Below are 19496 nucleotides of genomic sequence, written 5' to 3'. Positions count from 1 at the left end.
CTGGGGGATGGAGTCTGAACTTTCTGTACAGACCCTTTTTGCATGCGGGTAAAGAGCTTAAGCTTTCTCCTGACTAGGAGCGAGCAGTCACCTGGCTTTGCTCAGTACCGGAAGTCCCAAGTATCTTCATTGTTGAGTGACCTCTTCTCATAATATCATAATATTATTTAACTGAAGGTCCTCAAAACTATTTTTTAGAAGGCAACTTTAGTTTGGTATAGAACTGGCATTTCTTAAGGTTTATATTGTATGAATTTATTTACATATAGCCATGTCCCACTACAGAGTATCAACAAGCATATGAAAACATTATAAATATACATAAATTAAGGTTTATTAGTGAGTTTATATAGCTCAACTAAATTTGGGATGCCTTTTCCTCTTTTATTTAGCAAGAAGAAAGAAGTGCCCTCCACCCCCTCAACCCCCTAATACCAAATTACTGCCTGGCATAAGAACATATCATCACGGGGACATGGTACATTTGGAATGTGAGCCTGACTTTCAAATCAAAGGAACTGCAGAGGTCCAATGTGAAAATGGCAAATGGACTTCACCTCCCAAATGTGTGGATCACTTGCCTGCTAGAACTGACTACCGAGAATTAGAAGGTATTTAAATTTTGGAACATTATCAGCTTAGAGGTTTCAGAATTGCAGCTACATTTTATATTTTTGCTTTTTAAAAAGTGCCCATTGGTTCTCAGTTCTAACTCTAACATGATTTCATTTCTTGCTATATGAGCAGGCAGTTCTTTCACAGGGGAATTGTCTCTTCTCTAGGAACGAGTGTTACATAGAGGTGTATGGCCTATAGGGACATGGGCCCATAGACCCACGTCTCTCCACCAAACCCTGCCCCTGGCATCAGGAGCCAGCCTACAGGGGAGGGGTGGGGCTCGGTGGTGGGCAGTTGTGGCACCAGCCTGGGTTGCCCACTGCTGCCAAGCCCCACCCCTGGCCTTTGTGCAGGCTGGCTTTTGCCCTCTCCAAGCCCTGCTGGCCTGCATGGAGGCCGAGGAGGTGGGGCTTGGCCTGCATGGAGGCCGGGGGCGGGGCTTGGTGGCAGGTGGCCCCGTCCTCACATGAGCCCTCCCCTGAGCCCATGCAGGCCAGTGAGGTGGGACTTGGCACCCCTGAGTCACACTCCCGAGCATGGGTGCAGGGTGCGCCCAGATAAAGGGTTGTCTCCAGGCGCCATTTCCCCCCCAGTACGCCTCTGGTGTTACAAGTCCCTGATGTTTCTCTTGTGGGGCAGAAAACAACTGGTCAATTTTTCATTGTGTGAAAAAACAGCATAAGGGAAAATATTCCACTGAAGGATAGGTCCTTTGTTTTAGTTTGTAGCCTCTACTGTGCATTTAAGGACTGAGTTCATGTGAATGAGCATCATCAGTAGCTTGACTTTGGTGAAAATGGTATCCCAAGACTTATGAACTTCTATTTGTCATGATCTCAGTCTCCCTAGCATTCAGCTTACTTCTTTCTACCTGCCAGCTTGGATCAGCACCTGAGCTAAGGCATTAAGGAGATGGCATTTGCAAAAAATTACCCAGTTTGAGCTCTCTTTATCAAAACTGGAATCAGATTTAAGGAAATGGCCACCACTGGAGAAGATCCAGTGAATGAAATTTTCCCAGTATAATGTTGGAACAGAAGATCTCTGGTCGACCTTAGTTAGTTGTATACGTTTGAGAGGACGTCAAGCTCACCTTTCCTCAGTTTCTCATTTCTCCCCTCCCCCATTTAACTGAGATCCTCACTCAAGGAGGCATTTGGGAAGAAGCTGATTTGTCTCAGGAGTCAGAGTGGAGAGCCAGATATCATGAAGCTGCCTCTCTGTGGTACAGTTGGGGATGAAGACCATATAAGGAATGGCATCTGCCCCACCCCTCTCCTTTTAACCACCAACAAGGGAGAAATCCTTTATTTCAAAGAGGGCGCTAGCTGGTCACCGATTTGGGGGCCGAGTAGGAATTTTTTAACCTTCGGTGGTTTGACTCTAGCTTGGGTGGGGTTTTTTGCCTATTCTACTCTAAAAATATTAACAGGACATCTACTGTAATGCCTAGGCATTGGTATTCCCTGATGGCCGTAGCAGTGCAGATCAAGTTGCTTGAGTGGTACACAGTATGGCTTCACTTGAATAGTGAAGGGTTAATCCTCTTATGAGGCCTGGGACTTTGGTACCTGTATGGACCTGGGACACGACACCCTTGAGGCGGGTCAGTATCCTCAACCCATAGACCCTTAGGGTTAGGGTGACCAGAAGTGGCACATTACCCTCAAGCATCATGAAGACCTGAGCTGAGAGCCTGGATGACTTTGTCTGCAAATTCAGGCGTGCGTAAACAAGAGGAGGCCTAACACTTCTACATCCCACCAATGTCCCACAGTGCATCCAAATTTGGGATGGGGTTTGGCCTGCAGGCCCTAAAGATTCCCTTTGAACAAATAAAATAAACTTGATCCATTTTTATTACTCAGATGGAGATGCTGGCTGTTCTTATTCTCTGTCTGCATGCAAAGATAGAGGTGTCCTTCCAGGACTGTCAGCGTCTTTGCTTGACTTAGCACTAGGTTGGAGACATTTACATGAGGAATTCCCTCTCTCCCAAGACTCAAGCTCTTTAGTTTCTGAAAGAGTTTTACTCCCCTAAATGTGGAGGAAGTACAGATAGTTAGGAAGTCTTCTACAACAAAGAAAAATAGAGCAGGACTGGCTAGAGAAAAACAAAGCAGTTCTAGCTAGAGTTAACTTAGAATTAATTTCAACGATGCTGATGCCGAACATCCCTTTACATTTCCAGGATTGGTCAGCTTCTGCTTTACCTCTGAATAATCTTCTTGAGACAAATTTCTGAGATTCCATGACACAACACACTAGACTAAAAATAATTCATGCCTGCCCCCCTTATCCTGTCTTGGATTATGACTTGGAATCTCCCCTTGCTTTGGACCAATAATGATTGGGAGGTAACTCTCCATTACTCACAACTCTAGGGCAATTTGGCTCTTCATACCTTCAAGACGAGGGCCTGTTCTTCCATCATAGGAGAAGTGACAGCTTGGGGATGCTTCACCACCTGCCCATTTTCCCCCATGTCAATAATCACCCTAAAAATGTCAGTGCAACTGGGACTCTGACTACCCATTCTAGAAAATAAACTCAAATTGTTTTAGCATCAAAGGAATCCCCATTAATACCAATCGCAGATAACTTCCCCTCACTGGCGTAATGCCCATTGGGCAAGGTGGGCAGCTGCCCAGGGCATCACCTTGTGGGGGGCATCAAAATGCTGGGTTCGTTTTTGGGTATTTTAGTAGTTTTCTATTTTTGGCCTGCAGGGGGCGCAGTTTTTAGGCTAGCAGCACCATAATTTCAGCGTATCATCAGGAGACTGTCCTTATGCTACCTCCCAAGTTTGATGAGGTTTGGTTCAAGAAGTCCAAAGTTATGGACTCTCAAAGGGGGTCCCCATTCCCCATTGTTTCCAATGGGAGTTAATAGGAGATGGGGGCTACAGTTTTGAGGGTCCATAACTTTGGCCCCCTTGAACCAAACTACACCAAACTTGGGGGGTATCATTAGGGCAGTCTCCTGATGAGACTCTGAAAGTTTTAAGACTGTGCCTTCAGAAATGTGCCCCCCACAGCCTGCAACCCCCATTGACAGCAATGCAGAAAACTCAATGCAGAACAAAGATTCTTGGGCAAATTTCTAGGATGTTCCTGCAGGGGGTGCATTTTTGGATGTATCCAGCACCAAAATTGTCAAGGGTATCATCTGGAGATGATGGCACCCCCCAATTTTGGTGCAATTTGGTGCAGGGGGTCCAAAGTTATGGCGGACCCTCAAAGGGTAACCCCATCTCCTTAGCAAGGAGAATGGAGGATGGGGCACCCCTTGCTTGAGGGTCCATGAACTTTGGAACCCCTAAAACGTAAACTGCACCAAACTTTAGGGTGGTGACACCATAAGGACAGTTTCCAGATGATATGGTGCTGATATGTCTAAAAATGCACCCCCTGCAGGCACCAATGTCCTGGTGCAAAAAAAATTTGGTTGTGGTGGAGTGGCCGCCCATGGGGGGGGCATCCAACTCAGATTTTGCCCAGGGCTACAGTTTGCCCAGGGCTGCCTCGTTACACTCCTGCTTCCCCTATCAACCTCATACTGAGAGGTAGCTTGGTGAAGTATTTATTATAGCATTGAACTAGGATGTTTTCCAGTTAGGAAGCTTAGTGGGTGATACTGGTTATAGTTTCAGAGAGTAACCATGTTGGTTTGCAGTAGAAGAATTAGATTTGAGTGCAGTAGCACTTTAGAAACCAAAGATTATTGGGTAAAAAGTTATCAAGAGTCAAAGCTCCTTCAATCAGGTGTGTGACATTGGGACAGTCACTCTGATCATGATCCAGTTATATCTGAGGTAATTATGGAATCGAGAACCTGAGCTCCTTGGAGGAAGATGTAATAGATTTTTATGGGAAGTAGACAACACCCTGGAGGACGGGTTTCCCACCTTGCAATTCCCAGCAAACCACACTGCAGTTGGGTTTTCAGCGGTACTGAAAAAGCTTAAGGGGGTAATATCTGGCCCTGACTATGAATGCTGAATTGATAACTGAAAGCTATGAAGGTAAACTGACCAGAACAAAGTGCATTACTTTTGTACACTGAATAAGAACAAAGTCTGTTCAGAAAGAAATATACATCTGAGTCAAATATTAACAATCCAGCAAGAGATGTCAGATGTTAGATTTGAGAGCAATCTACTTACCAAAGGTACTAAACCTGGCTGTGTAATAATCACAATTTATATATGAGTATTTATACCCCAGTAGTACTATCCTGGTATTGGCTAGTTCAGAGTTTCTCTCTTATTGGAGACCTTTTCATGCTGTATTCCTTTCCATCTTGCTTTTTTCTCAGATGTGGGCGGAGAAACAAGCAGTGACAGTAATCCGAGTTTGGAAACTGATGGGAGCTGCGGAGCTCCTCCTGAAGTGGAAAATAGTCTCATTCTTGGTTTGTTGTTTACAAATTACAAAAATGGCTTCTCAGTAGAATATCGATGTCTCAGGTATCACTTGTTAAAGGGATCAAGTACAATTCGCTGCATGCAGGGGAACTGGACGGAGCCACCCTTTTGTTTAGGTAAGTCCCATAGGTGAGTGAGAGAATGTCATGGGAAAAAAGAAAGGTGCTATGAGGAATTAATCTGGTGTGATTTTTACTGTTTTGTGAAATTCTGAATTTGCCTAGGCACAAACAAACGAAATTCCAGAAATCCATAATTATTCCTTGCATTGATTTTTGTGGCTGGATTCTCAACTGCTGTTCATGGTATCTGCTTGTACTGTGGCTGTTTAGTCACATTATAAACATATGGAACTGGAAAACAGGGCACTAACGCCTGTTGATCCTAACCTGGATGGCTCAGGCACTAGACCAGCCTTGTCAGATCTCAGAAGCTTAGTAGGGCCGGCACTGGTTAGTACTTGGATGAGAAAGTCATGGAGTGGTGCAGATGGAATCTTTGTCCAGAGACCCATGGTGATTCTCATTAGTTAATGTACTATACAAGGAACTACCTATTTACAAAAGTATTCAGACAGTATTCAGGGCAGACCTGGCATTAATGGAGTCGATCACAAACTTTTCTTATTTGGGGGCATAGCTCCTCCAGTGTCTTCACTGCAGCGATTGGCTATCCCTGAAATCAAGGCATATGTTGCAGTGCTGTAAAATGCCATAAAGCACATTGCTAAAAATGCAGTAAGACTCAACTATTGTAATCCCTGTTATCCTACATAGCATTTTAATTTTCAGAGTCTGCCAACTATATATGCATCATGTTTCCCCAAACAGACATCCTTTAAAAGGGGTTGTGTGTGCGCATCTGTCTGTCTGTGTGTGTGTGAGTGGATGTGTGATTTAAAAATCATATTTGCTTTTAGCTGATTTCTTCTCAAGCACATGTTGAAAGTGCAGGCAGGGTTGATAGAAGACAAGACTGCTTCTGCCTTCATGAGCAACATATACACCTACCTCACAGGATTGTTGAGACAAGAAAATAGAGAAGAGAATGGTGTAAAATTGTTCAGGTCCCTGTTGGAAAGAAAGACAGAACAAATTAAAATAAATACTTGTGTTTTATTTCGCAGCAGCAATCACATGGAAAGATGCCCTGCTTCTTAAGAAGCAAGCTGCCAAAATGATGTTTATCTGTTAAATTTACAAATCTCTTGTTTTGATACCTGCTGAGGTGCTGGCCTTGCTGAGGATGCTCTACACCCTTACAGTCATGTCACTTTTGAAAAGCACTAGGACTGGATGTCTCATAGCAAGGAAATTACAATTCAGGACCTACCCCACTCCCAAGGATTATTTTGATCAGCTAGATTTCTGGGGTGGAAAATGATTTGGTGCCAGATTGTCCAGTTTTTGTGCCTAGCCAGTTAATTACTGATCTTTGTCCCTTAGAACCATGCTTTGTGGTTGAAGAAAACCTAAGCAATTTCCACATAAAGATCAAATGGAGGTTGGATGAAGAACTAGTTTTCTTACACGGTGATATCATTGAATTTGTGTGTGAGCCAGGACATGTTCTGCCACCTTTTGTTGAACAGCAGCAGTTGATGGTGCAATGTAATAATGGAGAACTGAAATATCCAAAGTGCATTTCCAAAGGTAAAACATTATTTTGTTTTGTGGCAGTTTTGTATGGATTGTCAAAGCTGTTCATTAGTATACTCTGTTCATCCTCGGTCTCAGCGCAGCCCCACGTGTGGGGACTATGCCTGTGTAGGCCTGCCGAATGGCAGAAGTTCTTGACTTCTAGCAACAGCAGGTGGATGGTTCCTATAGGTAAGGGGGGAGTTCACGGGTTCAACCCCCCCCATTACATCTTCACATATTTATTAAAAGGGCAGTTCTCCAAAGATTGCTTAAAGGGGAAAGGACTTCAAACTGAGTTTCAGTACTTTTCCCTTTAAGCAATCTTTGCAGAATTGTCCCTTTAAGAAATATGTGAAGGCTTCACAAGAGACCAGCCTGCCCAGAGGGCGAGGGAAACTCGGCCCTCAGCTGCTAGGCACTGCCAGGGAGTTGGCAGTGGAGAGGGGCCGCCGCCGTCTCCCTGCCTAGCAGCCAAAGGGCAAGGAGAGATGTTAGTTTGTTCCACTATCTCACTTTCTTCCTCCATTAGATTTGATGTTTGTTCAACCATGCTGTCGATGGTTGGAAATGGCTGACACCTATTCTGTGTGAGCTGATTTTTCTTTTGATTTCTCTCTTCCCTTTTCAATAGCCTCCCCCTCCTTCTTCTGAGTATTCAGCCCAGCTTTATGAATGGACATCAAAGATGGGGCATTCTGACTCACAAAATTCATTCTAAAATAATTCAATCTAAAATAATCAAGGTTACTGACCTCCTGTGGAAACGGGATTAATTAATTTCTCCTACGTCTTTTTGTGCAATTTTCTTATTTTACAGACTCTAATGAAAACTGTGGGTCCCCGCCAGTCATAGAGAATGGAGTTGCTATGGAATCATTGAGAACAGACTCTGTCCATCACTTAACAATAGAATACAGCTGCCATGAACACCATGTTTTGCAAGGCTCTAGGACAGTGTTCTGTTTAAATGGCCAATGGACTAACCCACCAGTTTGCATAGGTACAGTACAATAAATATATTATAGGGTATTGTCATGTAAAATGTCCATAACTCTGACTTGAATGGGTAAAGTTAACCTGATGTCATCAGATCCCAAAAGCTAAACAGGGTTGGCCCTGATTAGTACTTGGATAGATGACGGCCAGGTTTGCTACGTGGGGGCAGTCAATAAATCACTTCTGTTACACTTGTGCCTTGAAAACCCTACAGGGTTTCCTTTCCAGTTCAGCTGCAATTTGATGGATGTTTACACACATTCACCCATAAAGTTCATCTCTCTCTCTCTCTCTCTGTCTGTCTGTCTGTCTGTCTGTCTGTCTGTCTGTCTGTCTGTCATTGTGTGTGTATGTATAAGGCTGCCATGGGAGGGGCAATGATTTACTGGTAGACCTTCTGCTTGGTGTGCAGAAGGTTCCAGATTCAATCCAGTTGAAAAGATTTGATCATGGATGATTTGAAAGACCTTCACCTGAGACTCTGGAGAGCCTCTGCCAGTCTGAGTAGGCCATACGGATCTTGATGGACAATGGCCTGATTGTATAAGACAGTTATGTGTATATCTACTGTGCATAAGGAGATGGCAGGTTATTCTCCCAGTGGATTTTCTCTGAAAGAGTAGCAAACAAGAACAGAGAATAAGCTAGGTCAGAAAATAAACTATGGCACATCATCGGGCAGGTGGCTAAAGCTGCACCCAGCCTCTAGTAACAGAGTTCCAAGGGACAACTGCTCAGAAAAAAAGAAAAATGTTTTAGATGTTCCCTTCAAACCTGAAAGTGCAGAGGGAGGCCATTTATTCCCACCTTTGTTCTGGGTTCATTTTCTTTTTAATGGAATTCTAGGAGCTAGACTATGTACAGATGAAAATAATATGAGGTTATCACTAATATTAATTTTTAATGTAGAGAACACAACTGATTTGGATGTACTGTTTAGAGGATATTTATTGTCCCAGTATTACTTCCACTGAATCTTTTACAAATATAATAGACTATTACCATAGAATGTACTTTAATTCCAATTTCTGAGGTTAACAGACACCTTCATAACTATCTGTGAGAGTAAAGATGTTTACAGGATTTACCAGCTCTAGTATACTTTGTTGCAGGAAATACTACTAATCATATAATATCAGCGGAAGTCTCAGATACATGTTAACATCCTACCAAATTATATTGTACGATCAAAACATTTCATTTGTTCTTCTAAAGAGCCATGTTCCTTGTCAAAAGATGAGATGTTGGAAAATAATTTGGATCTGTTATGGAGTTTTGACAATCGACCTTATTTCCTCCATGGAGAATTCGTTCAGTTTGTATGCAAGCCACGCTATTATAGTCCATCAAATTCACCATCTGATTTTAGAGTCAAGTGTTGGAATGGACAGCTGTCATATCCAGTATGTATTGCAAGGAACGGGTAAGCTATGAAGTCAGCTGAAAAGTACCAATAATTACTCTGTATACTTTTAAGCATAAGCATAAGCATTTTATTGTCATTGTGCACGCACAACGAAATTTACAGCAGCATTCCTCGATGCACACAACTTCAGACTCATACATCATACTCATACAATTTCATACAATACATCATACTCATACAATTTCAGACTCATACATCATCCTCACTTCCCCCTTTCTCCACCCATCCCTACACAGCCCCGAACACATCAACACGAAGCCGCGGAGTTTAGCATAGCCACAGCTCTAGAGTAGAAGCTGTCTCTAAGCCTCTTTGTCCTAGATTTGATAGTCCTGTATCGTCTACCAGATGGTAACAGTTCAAAAAGAGAGTTTGCTGGATGAGACTGGTCCCTCAGAATATTTTGGGCTTTTTTTAGGCTTCGGGAATTATAGAGTTCTTTCAAGGAGGAGAGAGGGCAGCTGATAATCCTTTGTGCAGTAGTGATCACCCTTTGGAGCGCCTTCCTATCTGCCACTGTGCAACTGGAGAACCATACACAGATGCAGTAGGTTAAGACACTCTCTATAGCATAGCGGTAAAAGGACACCAGGAGTTTTCCATCCAGTTGTTGCTTCCTTAAAAGTCTCAGATAGTACAGTCTTAAATTCATAATTAAATTCATAATTCTACCATGCCCAGATAGCATATTATTTGTGGTTATTCCTTAATTGGGGACAATTAAGTGATCAAAGCACTGAACAGGATGTGGTTCATCATACATGCACATGGGCAGGGTGGGGCCTAACATGTTTGCAAGGAAAGGGAGCCTTCGATGTGGGGACACTTTCAACATTATGGTGCTGAGGAAGTCTGGGATATAAACCTTCCTGAAGTGCTAGCATTCACAGCTATTTTCAACTATGGACTCCCACCTAAGACAGATTGGATCAGATGGTTTAGTGCTTCAATCAGTTTTTGCAGTTGTTGTGCAGCAGAGGATAAAGATTCTGTATTCACTATTTATGCTTGGTAAATCCTGCCTGTCAGCTCAGATTCTGGAAGTATAAGCTATGGCTGCCTATGTTAGAATGACGCTCAGTGTATTTTGCTTTTTAGTTAAAAGACATGAAGAAATTATGCTTGGGTGACTCATGGTAAAGATGGACTTATGCTGCAAGATGGAAGTTTGTCTAAGATGGGTGGTTTCTGTGCCACAAGATCATTTTTAAACATCAGCCAATTGAGACAGCTACTGACTTTGATTTAAAGGAAATGCCTCTGTAATATGTGTGACACTGAAATAAAGGATTTTAACACTGTTCATAAGATAGCCTATATATTTTTTTTCACCTCACATTCGGCAGACGACCTGAATGTGTTCTACTGTAGGTTTGAAAACAATCTACAGTCACCTTTCTCCACAACCTCTATCTCAGACGCACCAACAATAGCCAAACTTCCTACAACTGAACCCATTTCATTGGGTTTACAACCCCTGGTGATCTCAGAAAAGGAAGTGCAAGATCTATTTCACAGACAGAAGCCTAGAAGAGCACCAGGCCCAGACAAGATAACACCTTCTTGCTTAAAAGTCTGTGCTGTCCAATTGGCCCCCATTTTCACCCAAATTCTTCAACAAACTCACTAGAGATGTGCTATGTTCCTTCCTGCTTCAAACTACTCCACACACTATAGTCCCAGTGTCGAAGAAGCCTTCCCATCAAGGAACTGAACGACTACAGACCAGTTGCTCTAACATCTGTAGTTATGAAAACTTTTGAAAGGCTGGTGATATGTACCACATTTGAAAACCATCCGCCGGATCCACTGTTGGACCCCTTACGAATTTGCTTGCATACCGAACAAACAGATCGACAGGCGATACTTTGTTAATATGGCTTTGCACTATATCCTACAGCATCTTGAATCGCCAAAGACCTATGCAAGGGTCCTCTTTGTTGACTTTAGTTCAGCATTCAATACTATCGAACCAGGACATTCTTCTAACCAAACTAAACCAGCTAGCAGTACCTGAGCATATTTGTAAGTGGATCTAAACTCAAAGAAGTTTTGGTCCCTTGTATCCAATGACTCAGGGTTCACATAGTTTCCAAGCAGCTTGTACATGCAGTCATATCTGGCAGAAATACTTCCTTGATGTTTTTAGTGAGGACCTTCATTTTCCTAATTTGCATGTTTCTGCCTACATAAGCGACAGTCTCCAGAGAGTGGCCTATTGTCTGTGCAGAAGAAGTGTGTGGGGGTGTGCTTAAATTAAAGGACCACAAGGCTCCAGGTTGACGGGTTCCCCCCAGAGTTATTTAAGAACTTTGTTGACTGGTGGTCCCCGGTACTAGCAGCTCTTTTTTACATCCGTTAATCAAACAGCTCTTGTACCATCAGATTGGACCCATGCGATTATAATTCCCTGTCTTCAAAAAGGGAGATTTTTTGCTCCCCTTCAATTACAGATCCGATTAGTTTATTGTCCGCTCACTGGCAAGGTATATGCAAAATATTTTAATGAAGCTCTCTTCATGGATTACAGAAAACAAAATCATTGGCCCAAGAACAAATAGGATTTCAACATGGGAAATCTACTTTAGATCATTGTTTGATCCTTAGGACTCTAGTCACAAAATACACCAATAGGAAACAAAATCATCCCTGTTTGTATGCCTTTTTGGACTTAAAGGGGGCATTTGACTCTGTCTCCGAGAGATCTACTGTGGAGAAAACTTGTTGTTAATCTAGGAATTGACAGAAGGCTACTTACACTAGTAATGGCCTTACATCATGACTTACCTATAATCCAAGTCAAATGCTCTCCTGATGGTATACTTAGTCCATATATACCAATTAACAGGGGTGTCAAACAGGGGAGTGTTTTGGCCCCAACCCTATTTAATCTTTTTTTTTAAGTGATCTGGCTTCCTTTTTTTGATGGAGGGATTCCCTGTACTGCCCTGCTTTTGAATCATATGACCATACCTTTACTTTTGTATGCTGATGGCGCTATATTACTCTCCCCGTTTTAAAAGCTGGCTTGAAGCGCTTACTGGCTTGCGCTGTGTTGAATATTGTAGTCATAATAACCTGGCGGCTTAATTTTGCAAAGTCAAAAAAATAATGGTTTTTGCTTGTTCTTGGGAGACCATTTAGTTGGCCAATAAATAATGTGAACAGCAGAACGGATGAAACATTTTAAATATCTGGGTCTCCATTTTAATTATAACTCCTCTTGGGTTACCCAAAGGAAATTGACCGATGAATCAAAGCAAACTTAGTTGCAAGGCCATTAGCCGCTATTTTCGCACCAAAGGTCATGAATTTGTACCTGCAGCCATTAAGGCATTTAATGCTAAAATCACCATGCAATTACTATCTGTGAATCCCACTGTGGATTACAAGCATGGAGCTGCTTGATATGGAAAGAGTTCAGTCATGCTTTCTCTATAGTATACTTTCGGCTTACCTCACTCAGTCCCATGTATGCTGCGGTCTGTTTGGAGGTGGGCCAACATCTACTCCATACAAGAGCATGGTGCATGACGTTCCAATTCTGGATACGATTGTGCTTTAACAACTGTCACAAAGAAGTTTTACCTACCAGGCTCTTTCTTTCATAGCCAAAACAGAGTGGTGGAATCGCCTTTGTTGAGGTGAAAATCCATGAAATGGGTCTATCAGCAGATGCATTGGTTTTAATGTAAGATGCCAATGAGCTAAAGCTGACTATCAAAAAGAGGTGTACCTTAGTCTGGAGTATAGCGGTCTGATGCAGCAGGCTAATAGCGGCTGCTCTCCCTTGCACTTGGGTATACCATTAAAACCCTATACCACTGTTAAGTATTTTCCATTTGGTCTTAGAACCCAGAGTGCGGCGAGCCCTGACCCTTACCAGGTGCAATATTCTCCCTTCAGCTACCACTCAGGGCAGAATGCAGAAAGTGCCTTTTAATGAAAGATTTTGTCCCTACGGTTCTAAACTACGAAGGAATCAATCCAACCTGCGTGATATTATTACACTGCCCGTTTTGGTTTGTAGCCAGGGAATAAATATCTAAACCCGTGGTTCAAACCCCCCATTGATAATATTAATCTATCAATTGTGGTAGCGATGTTGGATTATTGGTTCTGCAAGTGTATTGGAGGCGTTGGCCCCAACTTTTTGTGCTCTGTCATCAGCAAACGGTTATAACTGTACTGGAGATTGTATCATTACACTGAGGTAAGCCATTTTTTCTGGGTATATTTTGCTGTTTTAATTGTACCCATTAAAGGTTTATATATAAAAAAAGTGGATCACAAGCTTCCTAACAGATAGGAAACAGCAGGTGAAGCTAGGAAAAATTACATCAGACACCTGTAAAATGAGCACAGGGGCCCCCCAAGGCTGTGTACTTTCACCACTTCTCTTCTCTCTGTATACCAATGACTGCATCTCAAGCGATCCATCTGTTAAAATAATACTGGGAATTTGCAGATGATACAGCAGTGATTGGTCTCATTCGAGACAATGATGAGAGCAGCATACAGGCGGGAGGTTGAACAACGCTAGCCTAGGTGATGCCACTGGAACAATCTAGAACTATGAACACACTTAAAACCGTGAAAATAGTCGGTGAATTTCAGGAGAGAAACCCTCCCATCCTACCTCCTCTCACAGTACTAGACAACACAGTATCAACAGTAGAGACCTTTAAATTTCTAGGCTCCATCATATGTCATGACCTAAAGTGGTCATCTAAGATCCAAAATGTCATCAAAAAAGCGCAACAAAGAATGTTCTTTCTATAGCCAACTCAGGAAGCTCAAACTGCCCAAGGAGCTGCTGATACAGTTCTACAGGGGAAGCATTGAGTCTGACATCGGCACCTCTATAACTGTGTGGTTTGGTTCTGCAACCTAACAAGATCCGCGCAGCCTTCGGAGAATAATGAGAACTCCAGAAAAAACAAGTGCTCGTAACCTGCCTTCCATTGAGGACCTGTATGCTGCACGGGTCAAAAAAAGGGCTGTGAAAATGTTACTGACCCCTCGCATCCCTGGACATAAACTGTTTCAACTCTTATACCCTCTAAGCATTAAGCTGCAGAGCACTGCACACCAAGACAACTAGACATAAGAACAGTTTTTTCCCGAATGCCATCGCTCTGTTATTAAACAAATAATTCCCTCGATAATGTTAAACTATTTATTATACTTACTTATTATATAATTACTGCACTACTTTTTTCATCATTCCTATTACCCATCTCCTCCCACTTATGACTGTATGACTATAGCCTGTGCTGGCATTTCATTTTATTTTACATTTTATTTTATTTTATTTTAGTTTATGATTTTACATTTTATGTTTTCATTACTACTGATTGTTTCCTGATTGCTTACTAGACCTATATGACAATCATTAAGTGCTGTACCTTATGATTCTTGACAAATGTATTTTTCTTTTATGTACACTGAGAGCATATGCACCGGAGACAAATTCCTTGTGTGTCCAATCACACTTGGCCAATAAAGATTCGATTCTATTCTATTCTATTCTATTCTATTCTATTCTATTCTATTCTATTCTATTCTATTCTATTCTATTCTATTGTGTCACATTGCCCTCCTTTTACAATATTATTGTTCATTAAGTTTCATTAACAGTATAATTCATTAACAGTATTATTGCTCATTAAGTTTCCTCCATTAAAATCAGGAGTGGAATCTAATCCAGAAACTGTCATTTAATTTGAATATCAGTCCAAGGTATGGTTGCCAACTCTGGGTTGGGATGTTCATGGATGTTTGGAGGTGGAGCTTGGGGAAGAAGGGGTTTGGGGAAGGGAGGGAGCTTAGTAAGATACAGAATCATAGAATCTGCTCTTCTAAGCCACCATTTTCTTCAGGGAAATTGACCTCTATGGTCTATGGATCAGCGGTAATTTCAGAAGATCTCCATACCACACTTGGAGATTGGCAACCCTAGTCTGAAGGAGTGAGGATGCTGTTTTAATTGTGAAATCAGATCTGATCAGCTTTCATAGTCATTCCTACATGTGCCCACTGGACAAATTGGATCAGTCTTCCTGTCTCTTAGCCTAATTTACCTCATAGGGTTCTTGTGAGGATAAAATGGAAGAAAGGAGAACTTTGCACATTGTCCCGATGTCCTTTGTAGGTGAGAGAGATAAAAACATTTTCCCCTAAACTACTCTGGTTTCCTCCTGCTCCCAGGTACTCAGGCAGGGTGCTCTGCTGTGCCACAACTTGCAAGCATTCTGCCTAATAGCTTGAGCACTGCAGCAAAGTCCTGGGACAACAGTTGGGTCTGTTTTGTTCTGTGGTTACAAGGACAAAAAGTTGTGTTCTGAGACAACAAACTAGCTTAAGGCCTGCTGAATTTCATTTTACCACTCAACACATTAGCCTCAATCCACCCTTTTGCTGCAGTCTCTCAGCACTGATACTTAATTTTAAGGGGCTTTCAACACAGCTACTATTTCTAGCAGAGGCAAGATTTTTACTACCTTCTCCATGGGTAACTCAGATTTGACCACCAAGAATGCCTTTGGGAGGCAAGCCTGAGCAGCTTGTCTCTCTGCCTTTTTGCTAGATGAAGAAGGGTTTACAGCAGCAACCAAGAACTGAGGGGATGGGAGGTGTCCCCAGACTATGTGATGGTTTGAGTGGGAAGAAGCCATTGCATCACAGTCTGGAGGGAAAGGCATCCCCTCCTGTTGCTAGGGGCTTGAAGAAATCTGCTGAACAGTAGGCCTGTGTAGCAGATGCATATTGGGGGAAATGGCACCTGGTTCAACACCTGCTCCATGTGCCCCCCATGCCTCCTGTGCCCCACTTACCTTAGCCAGCAATGGTGGTCCCAGGCAGCCTAGCAGGGCCAGGCCAAGGGATGTCCAGTGGGCCTGTGGCACGCTCCTGCTGGGTGCCCCCACATGATCTAATGGGGACACTTGGGGACAATTGACTCCCCCATGTCCCTCTGGCAGATACGCCACTGCTGTGTGGAGGCACAGTCCCAATGTGTGCCTGCACAGAAGACCTCAATGAACAGCAGTTAGAGATAAGTACTACCCTGTCTTCCTTGACACTACAGCCATTTCTTAATATTCATTCTATTGCATCCATTGGCAGTTTCACTAGCAATAACTACACATCATCATGAATCCACTCTATGATTGTATTGTCAAAGGCTTTCATGGCCAGATTCAACTGATTGTTGTGGGTTTTTCAGGCTGTGTGGCCATGGTCTGGTAAATCTTGTTACTAAGATGCAGGTGAAACATTAGGAACAAAATCTACTGGACCACGGACACACAGTCTGGAAAACCCACAACAACCACACTGTGATTGTTTATTCAAAAATGCTCAGTAAGTGTGCCTCCATCATATGGTGTCTGATATGTGAAGAATGTTCCAGTATCCATATTTTCATTGGACAGCACGTGCTACCAATATAAATGTTTCTAGTCACAAAATATCTCATAAATTATATTTTAAAATTACAATATGACAAGAAATTCAAAGGTTTATGATATTCTTTGGTCGGTTATACAAATACTGCAGTTCCCATAGTGCACTTACAAGCTGCACAATGTTCACATTTGTTATTTTCATGTGGACCACTTGTTATTGTGAGTTCTGCCTGTTGGGTATCTGTGTGTACTAGTTTGTCACCAATAGTTTCTGTCCTTCTGAAACCAATCAACAGTGGATTATGACATCCTGGAATAGATGGTTCTATTGGCCAGTATTTTAATATAATTTTCTTAAGGGCTTATCCAAAAGGTGAGTAAACTCAGTTCCAAGAAATTCTGTCCTCAGTTTTCTTTTCTGGTTTGTGAAACAATTTTTCCCTAGATTTAATATTTGCTTTTTTTCTAGCCTTTCTGATGATATGCCAGGGATAGTTTCTGCTAAGCAATTGTTTCTCCAAAATATTTGCAGCTGTTTTGTAGTCTTTGTTCCAAGTATTATTCCTTTTAATTCTAAGAAATTACCCATATGCAAGGATGTCTTTTAAATGAGGAAGGTGATGTGATCGATAATGCAAATAAGAATTCCAGTCTGTTGGCTTAGAAAACAGTGACACTGTCAGATTGTGGTCTTATCCTAAATGTAGCCACATGTCTAAAAAGCTATTTTCCTGTGGCTAATAGAACCTACAAATTTTATAGTATTATGAATTTTGATTTTTTTAAAAAAGGCATTTACTGCATGTTGGTCTGTGAATATTAGAAAAAAATCATTTATGAACCTATGATAATGAGAGATCCTTAAAGAAAAAAGGATTATAGCTAGGGTTACAAATAATGAACTTGCTCAGGGGTAGTTCCAAACAAATCAAAAGTCTCTAGATGAGTGAATCCCATTCACGTAGTTTGACACTATCAGATCTGAAGTCTTGAACTCCTGATACGTTCATAAGAGGCATGCAAGACATGTATTTTTCTTGTCCAGATGTGAGTATATTTTCTTGCATAACAAATCACAGGTTTGTGTCAAGGGGAAGGAAGAGCATCTGATTTAAGGCGAGGAGAAATATGATTGTGTAATGCAATATGTATACCAAGAGATTACTGAGACTGGTGTACGTGTGAATTAAATGAAAATTTGATCATGCAGATGAAGGATATTAAAAATGTAAGAGGTGCTATTTGCAGTTTTCCTGATCTATTCTGGCCTGCATTTCTTTGTCACAGAGCAAGATGACCAGAAAGGGAGCTGGTTTCTAACTACTACAACAGGGGAGACAGATGGCACCCCTCAGGGCTGCCAGTTGACATGCCCCAGTGTAGAAATTCTCTTGTTGGAAATCTTTAGTTCTGTCTTCAATTTATAAGATGCTAAGCAGTCCAATTTGAATGTTTCCAAGGCATGTGTAACAGTGGCCATGGCAGCTTTTTAAAGGGAAAGACACAACATATGCCATGTCTCTCTTATAGGATTGTGAGGCATCCAAGAGTATCACCAAATTGATCACCTGGTCTTTATGAGTGTAACTCTATTCAGAACAACCTGTATTCCTAAGCCCATGTTGGCTTTACATCCATCCCATAACACTTACATCTTGTCCAGAGTGAGTTTCAGTTCATTCAGTACCTCCAGATACTATAATCTTTCCTGCACAGCTATTGTTGACCGGCTGAGTTAGTGGATATGCATGGGAAATGCATGGAAACAGTCACACTAAAGGCAGAATATTTGGAATAAGGGTTGGCCTTCTCTCTCATGAAATATCTTGATCATTTATAGGAGCTCTGAGTTATGAAGTAATGGAATAATGCTTAACCTTGTTTTTTAATTTTTCTTCAGTGGCAGAAGGGGAGGGTACAAGTTATGGTATCTTTGGCCTCTACCAGAAATTCTCTAGGCCCTTCTGGGGGGTGCACTGCCACAAAGAGAACATACAAACTTTGGAATATGGATCTACTTTTTCACAGCACAGAAAGCATCTCCACATATTCAACACTCCTTAATATCTGATTGTAACAGTGTTTTAACCAGATAGTACATTTTCAGCAATGCTCTTTAAAAATTCTTGTCAGCAGATGGAATTTGAATGACACTCCTGTTTCAAACAGATGAAGTTTACCAAATGAAGATCAAATCACCTGGAATTTATTTGCTTAAAAATTGTAGGAAAATATCAATATGTAAAGTTCAGCCTGTGTCCAGTTCTTTTTTGATTTTGCTTATTCTTTTCTTTCTTTCCTTCATTTTTCCAGACTCCAAGGTTCCTCATGTATTCACAGAACTCTCTGCCCTGTGTTTTTGTATTCCTCAGTCACTTTTCAATACTTTTCCTTTTCAAGACTGAGCCTCCATCTCTCACTCCTTTCTGTTTTAACTCACCAATTTCTCTTTTCTTGTTTGCCAGTTTTGAGTTTTAACCAATTTGCTGGACACTTAGCACTTTTCTTTTCCATCAGACAGACTTTTCTCCATCCTACAAGCTTTTCCCCTTCCCCTTTCTCCATTAGGCAAGGAATCAGCATTCTCAGAGGTCTAGCTTTTATCTATATACTGTTTTGTCTCTGCTGGTAGATTCTCTTATTTGTATTGTTATACTTATATTTAATAATTAAACAGAGTGGCAGATGGGGGGCTCATACTAAAATGATTCTTTCATTGCTTTGAAGAGACAAAGGAAGGCAGAGAATGATTTTGCCTACAGCAATCAGGCTGGTCTGAGCCTCATTCAAAGGGTCACTATGATTGCTATAATAAAGCAAAATGCAAGCCAAAAAGAACAGGTTTGAAATTTGCCATTGTCTCTGGACTGTTACTACCCTATGATTACCATCATGAATAACGGGGTTCAGGGCCTAACTTTGGCACTCATGACTGGAATTGATAATAAAACTGCAAAGATTGTCATGCCCTTATATAAAGC

The 19496-nt window shown here is 41.7% G+C and overlaps 2 protein-coding genes across 2 annotated transcripts in view; one reads left to right on the top strand and one right to left on the bottom strand.

Moving 5' to 3' along the window:
* Nucleotides 1–10409, top strand: part of LOC125432423 (coagulation factor XIII B chain-like) — a 29720-nt gene extending 19311 nt beyond the window's left edge. The window contains exons 6-11 of the mRNA XM_048495920.1: nt 393–611; nt 4948–5160; nt 6490–6696; nt 7502–7684; nt 8896–9103; nt 10205–10409. Of these exons, the coding sequence (XP_048351877.1) occupies nt 393–611; nt 4948–5160; nt 6490–6696; nt 7502–7684; nt 8896–9103; nt 10205–10208 (1034 nt within the window). The 3' untranslated portion in view covers nt 10209–10409. The remainder of the gene's footprint in view (nt 1–392; nt 612–4947; nt 5161–6489; nt 6697–7501; nt 7685–8895; nt 9104–10204) is intronic.
* Nucleotides 10410–17076: 6667 nt separating this feature from the next.
* Nucleotides 17077–19496, bottom strand: part of LOC125433331 (complement factor H-like) — a 28934-nt gene continuing 26514 nt past the window's right edge. The window contains exon 11 of the mRNA XM_048497835.1: nt 17077–17088. Coding sequence (XP_048353792.1) covers nt 17083–17088 — 6 coding nt within the window. The 3' untranslated portion in view covers nt 17077–17082. The remainder of the gene's footprint in view (nt 17089–19496) is intronic.

The sequence above is a fragment of the Sphaerodactylus townsendi genome, linkage group LG05, assembly GCF_021028975.2.
Source record: "Sphaerodactylus townsendi isolate TG3544 linkage group LG05, MPM_Stown_v2.3, whole genome shotgun sequence".
Taxonomy (NCBI): Eukaryota; Metazoa; Chordata; class Lepidosauria; order Squamata; family Sphaerodactylidae; genus Sphaerodactylus; species Sphaerodactylus townsendi.
The sequence above is the reverse complement of the archived record's forward strand: the minus strand, read 5'-3'. Positions and strand labels throughout refer to the sequence as shown.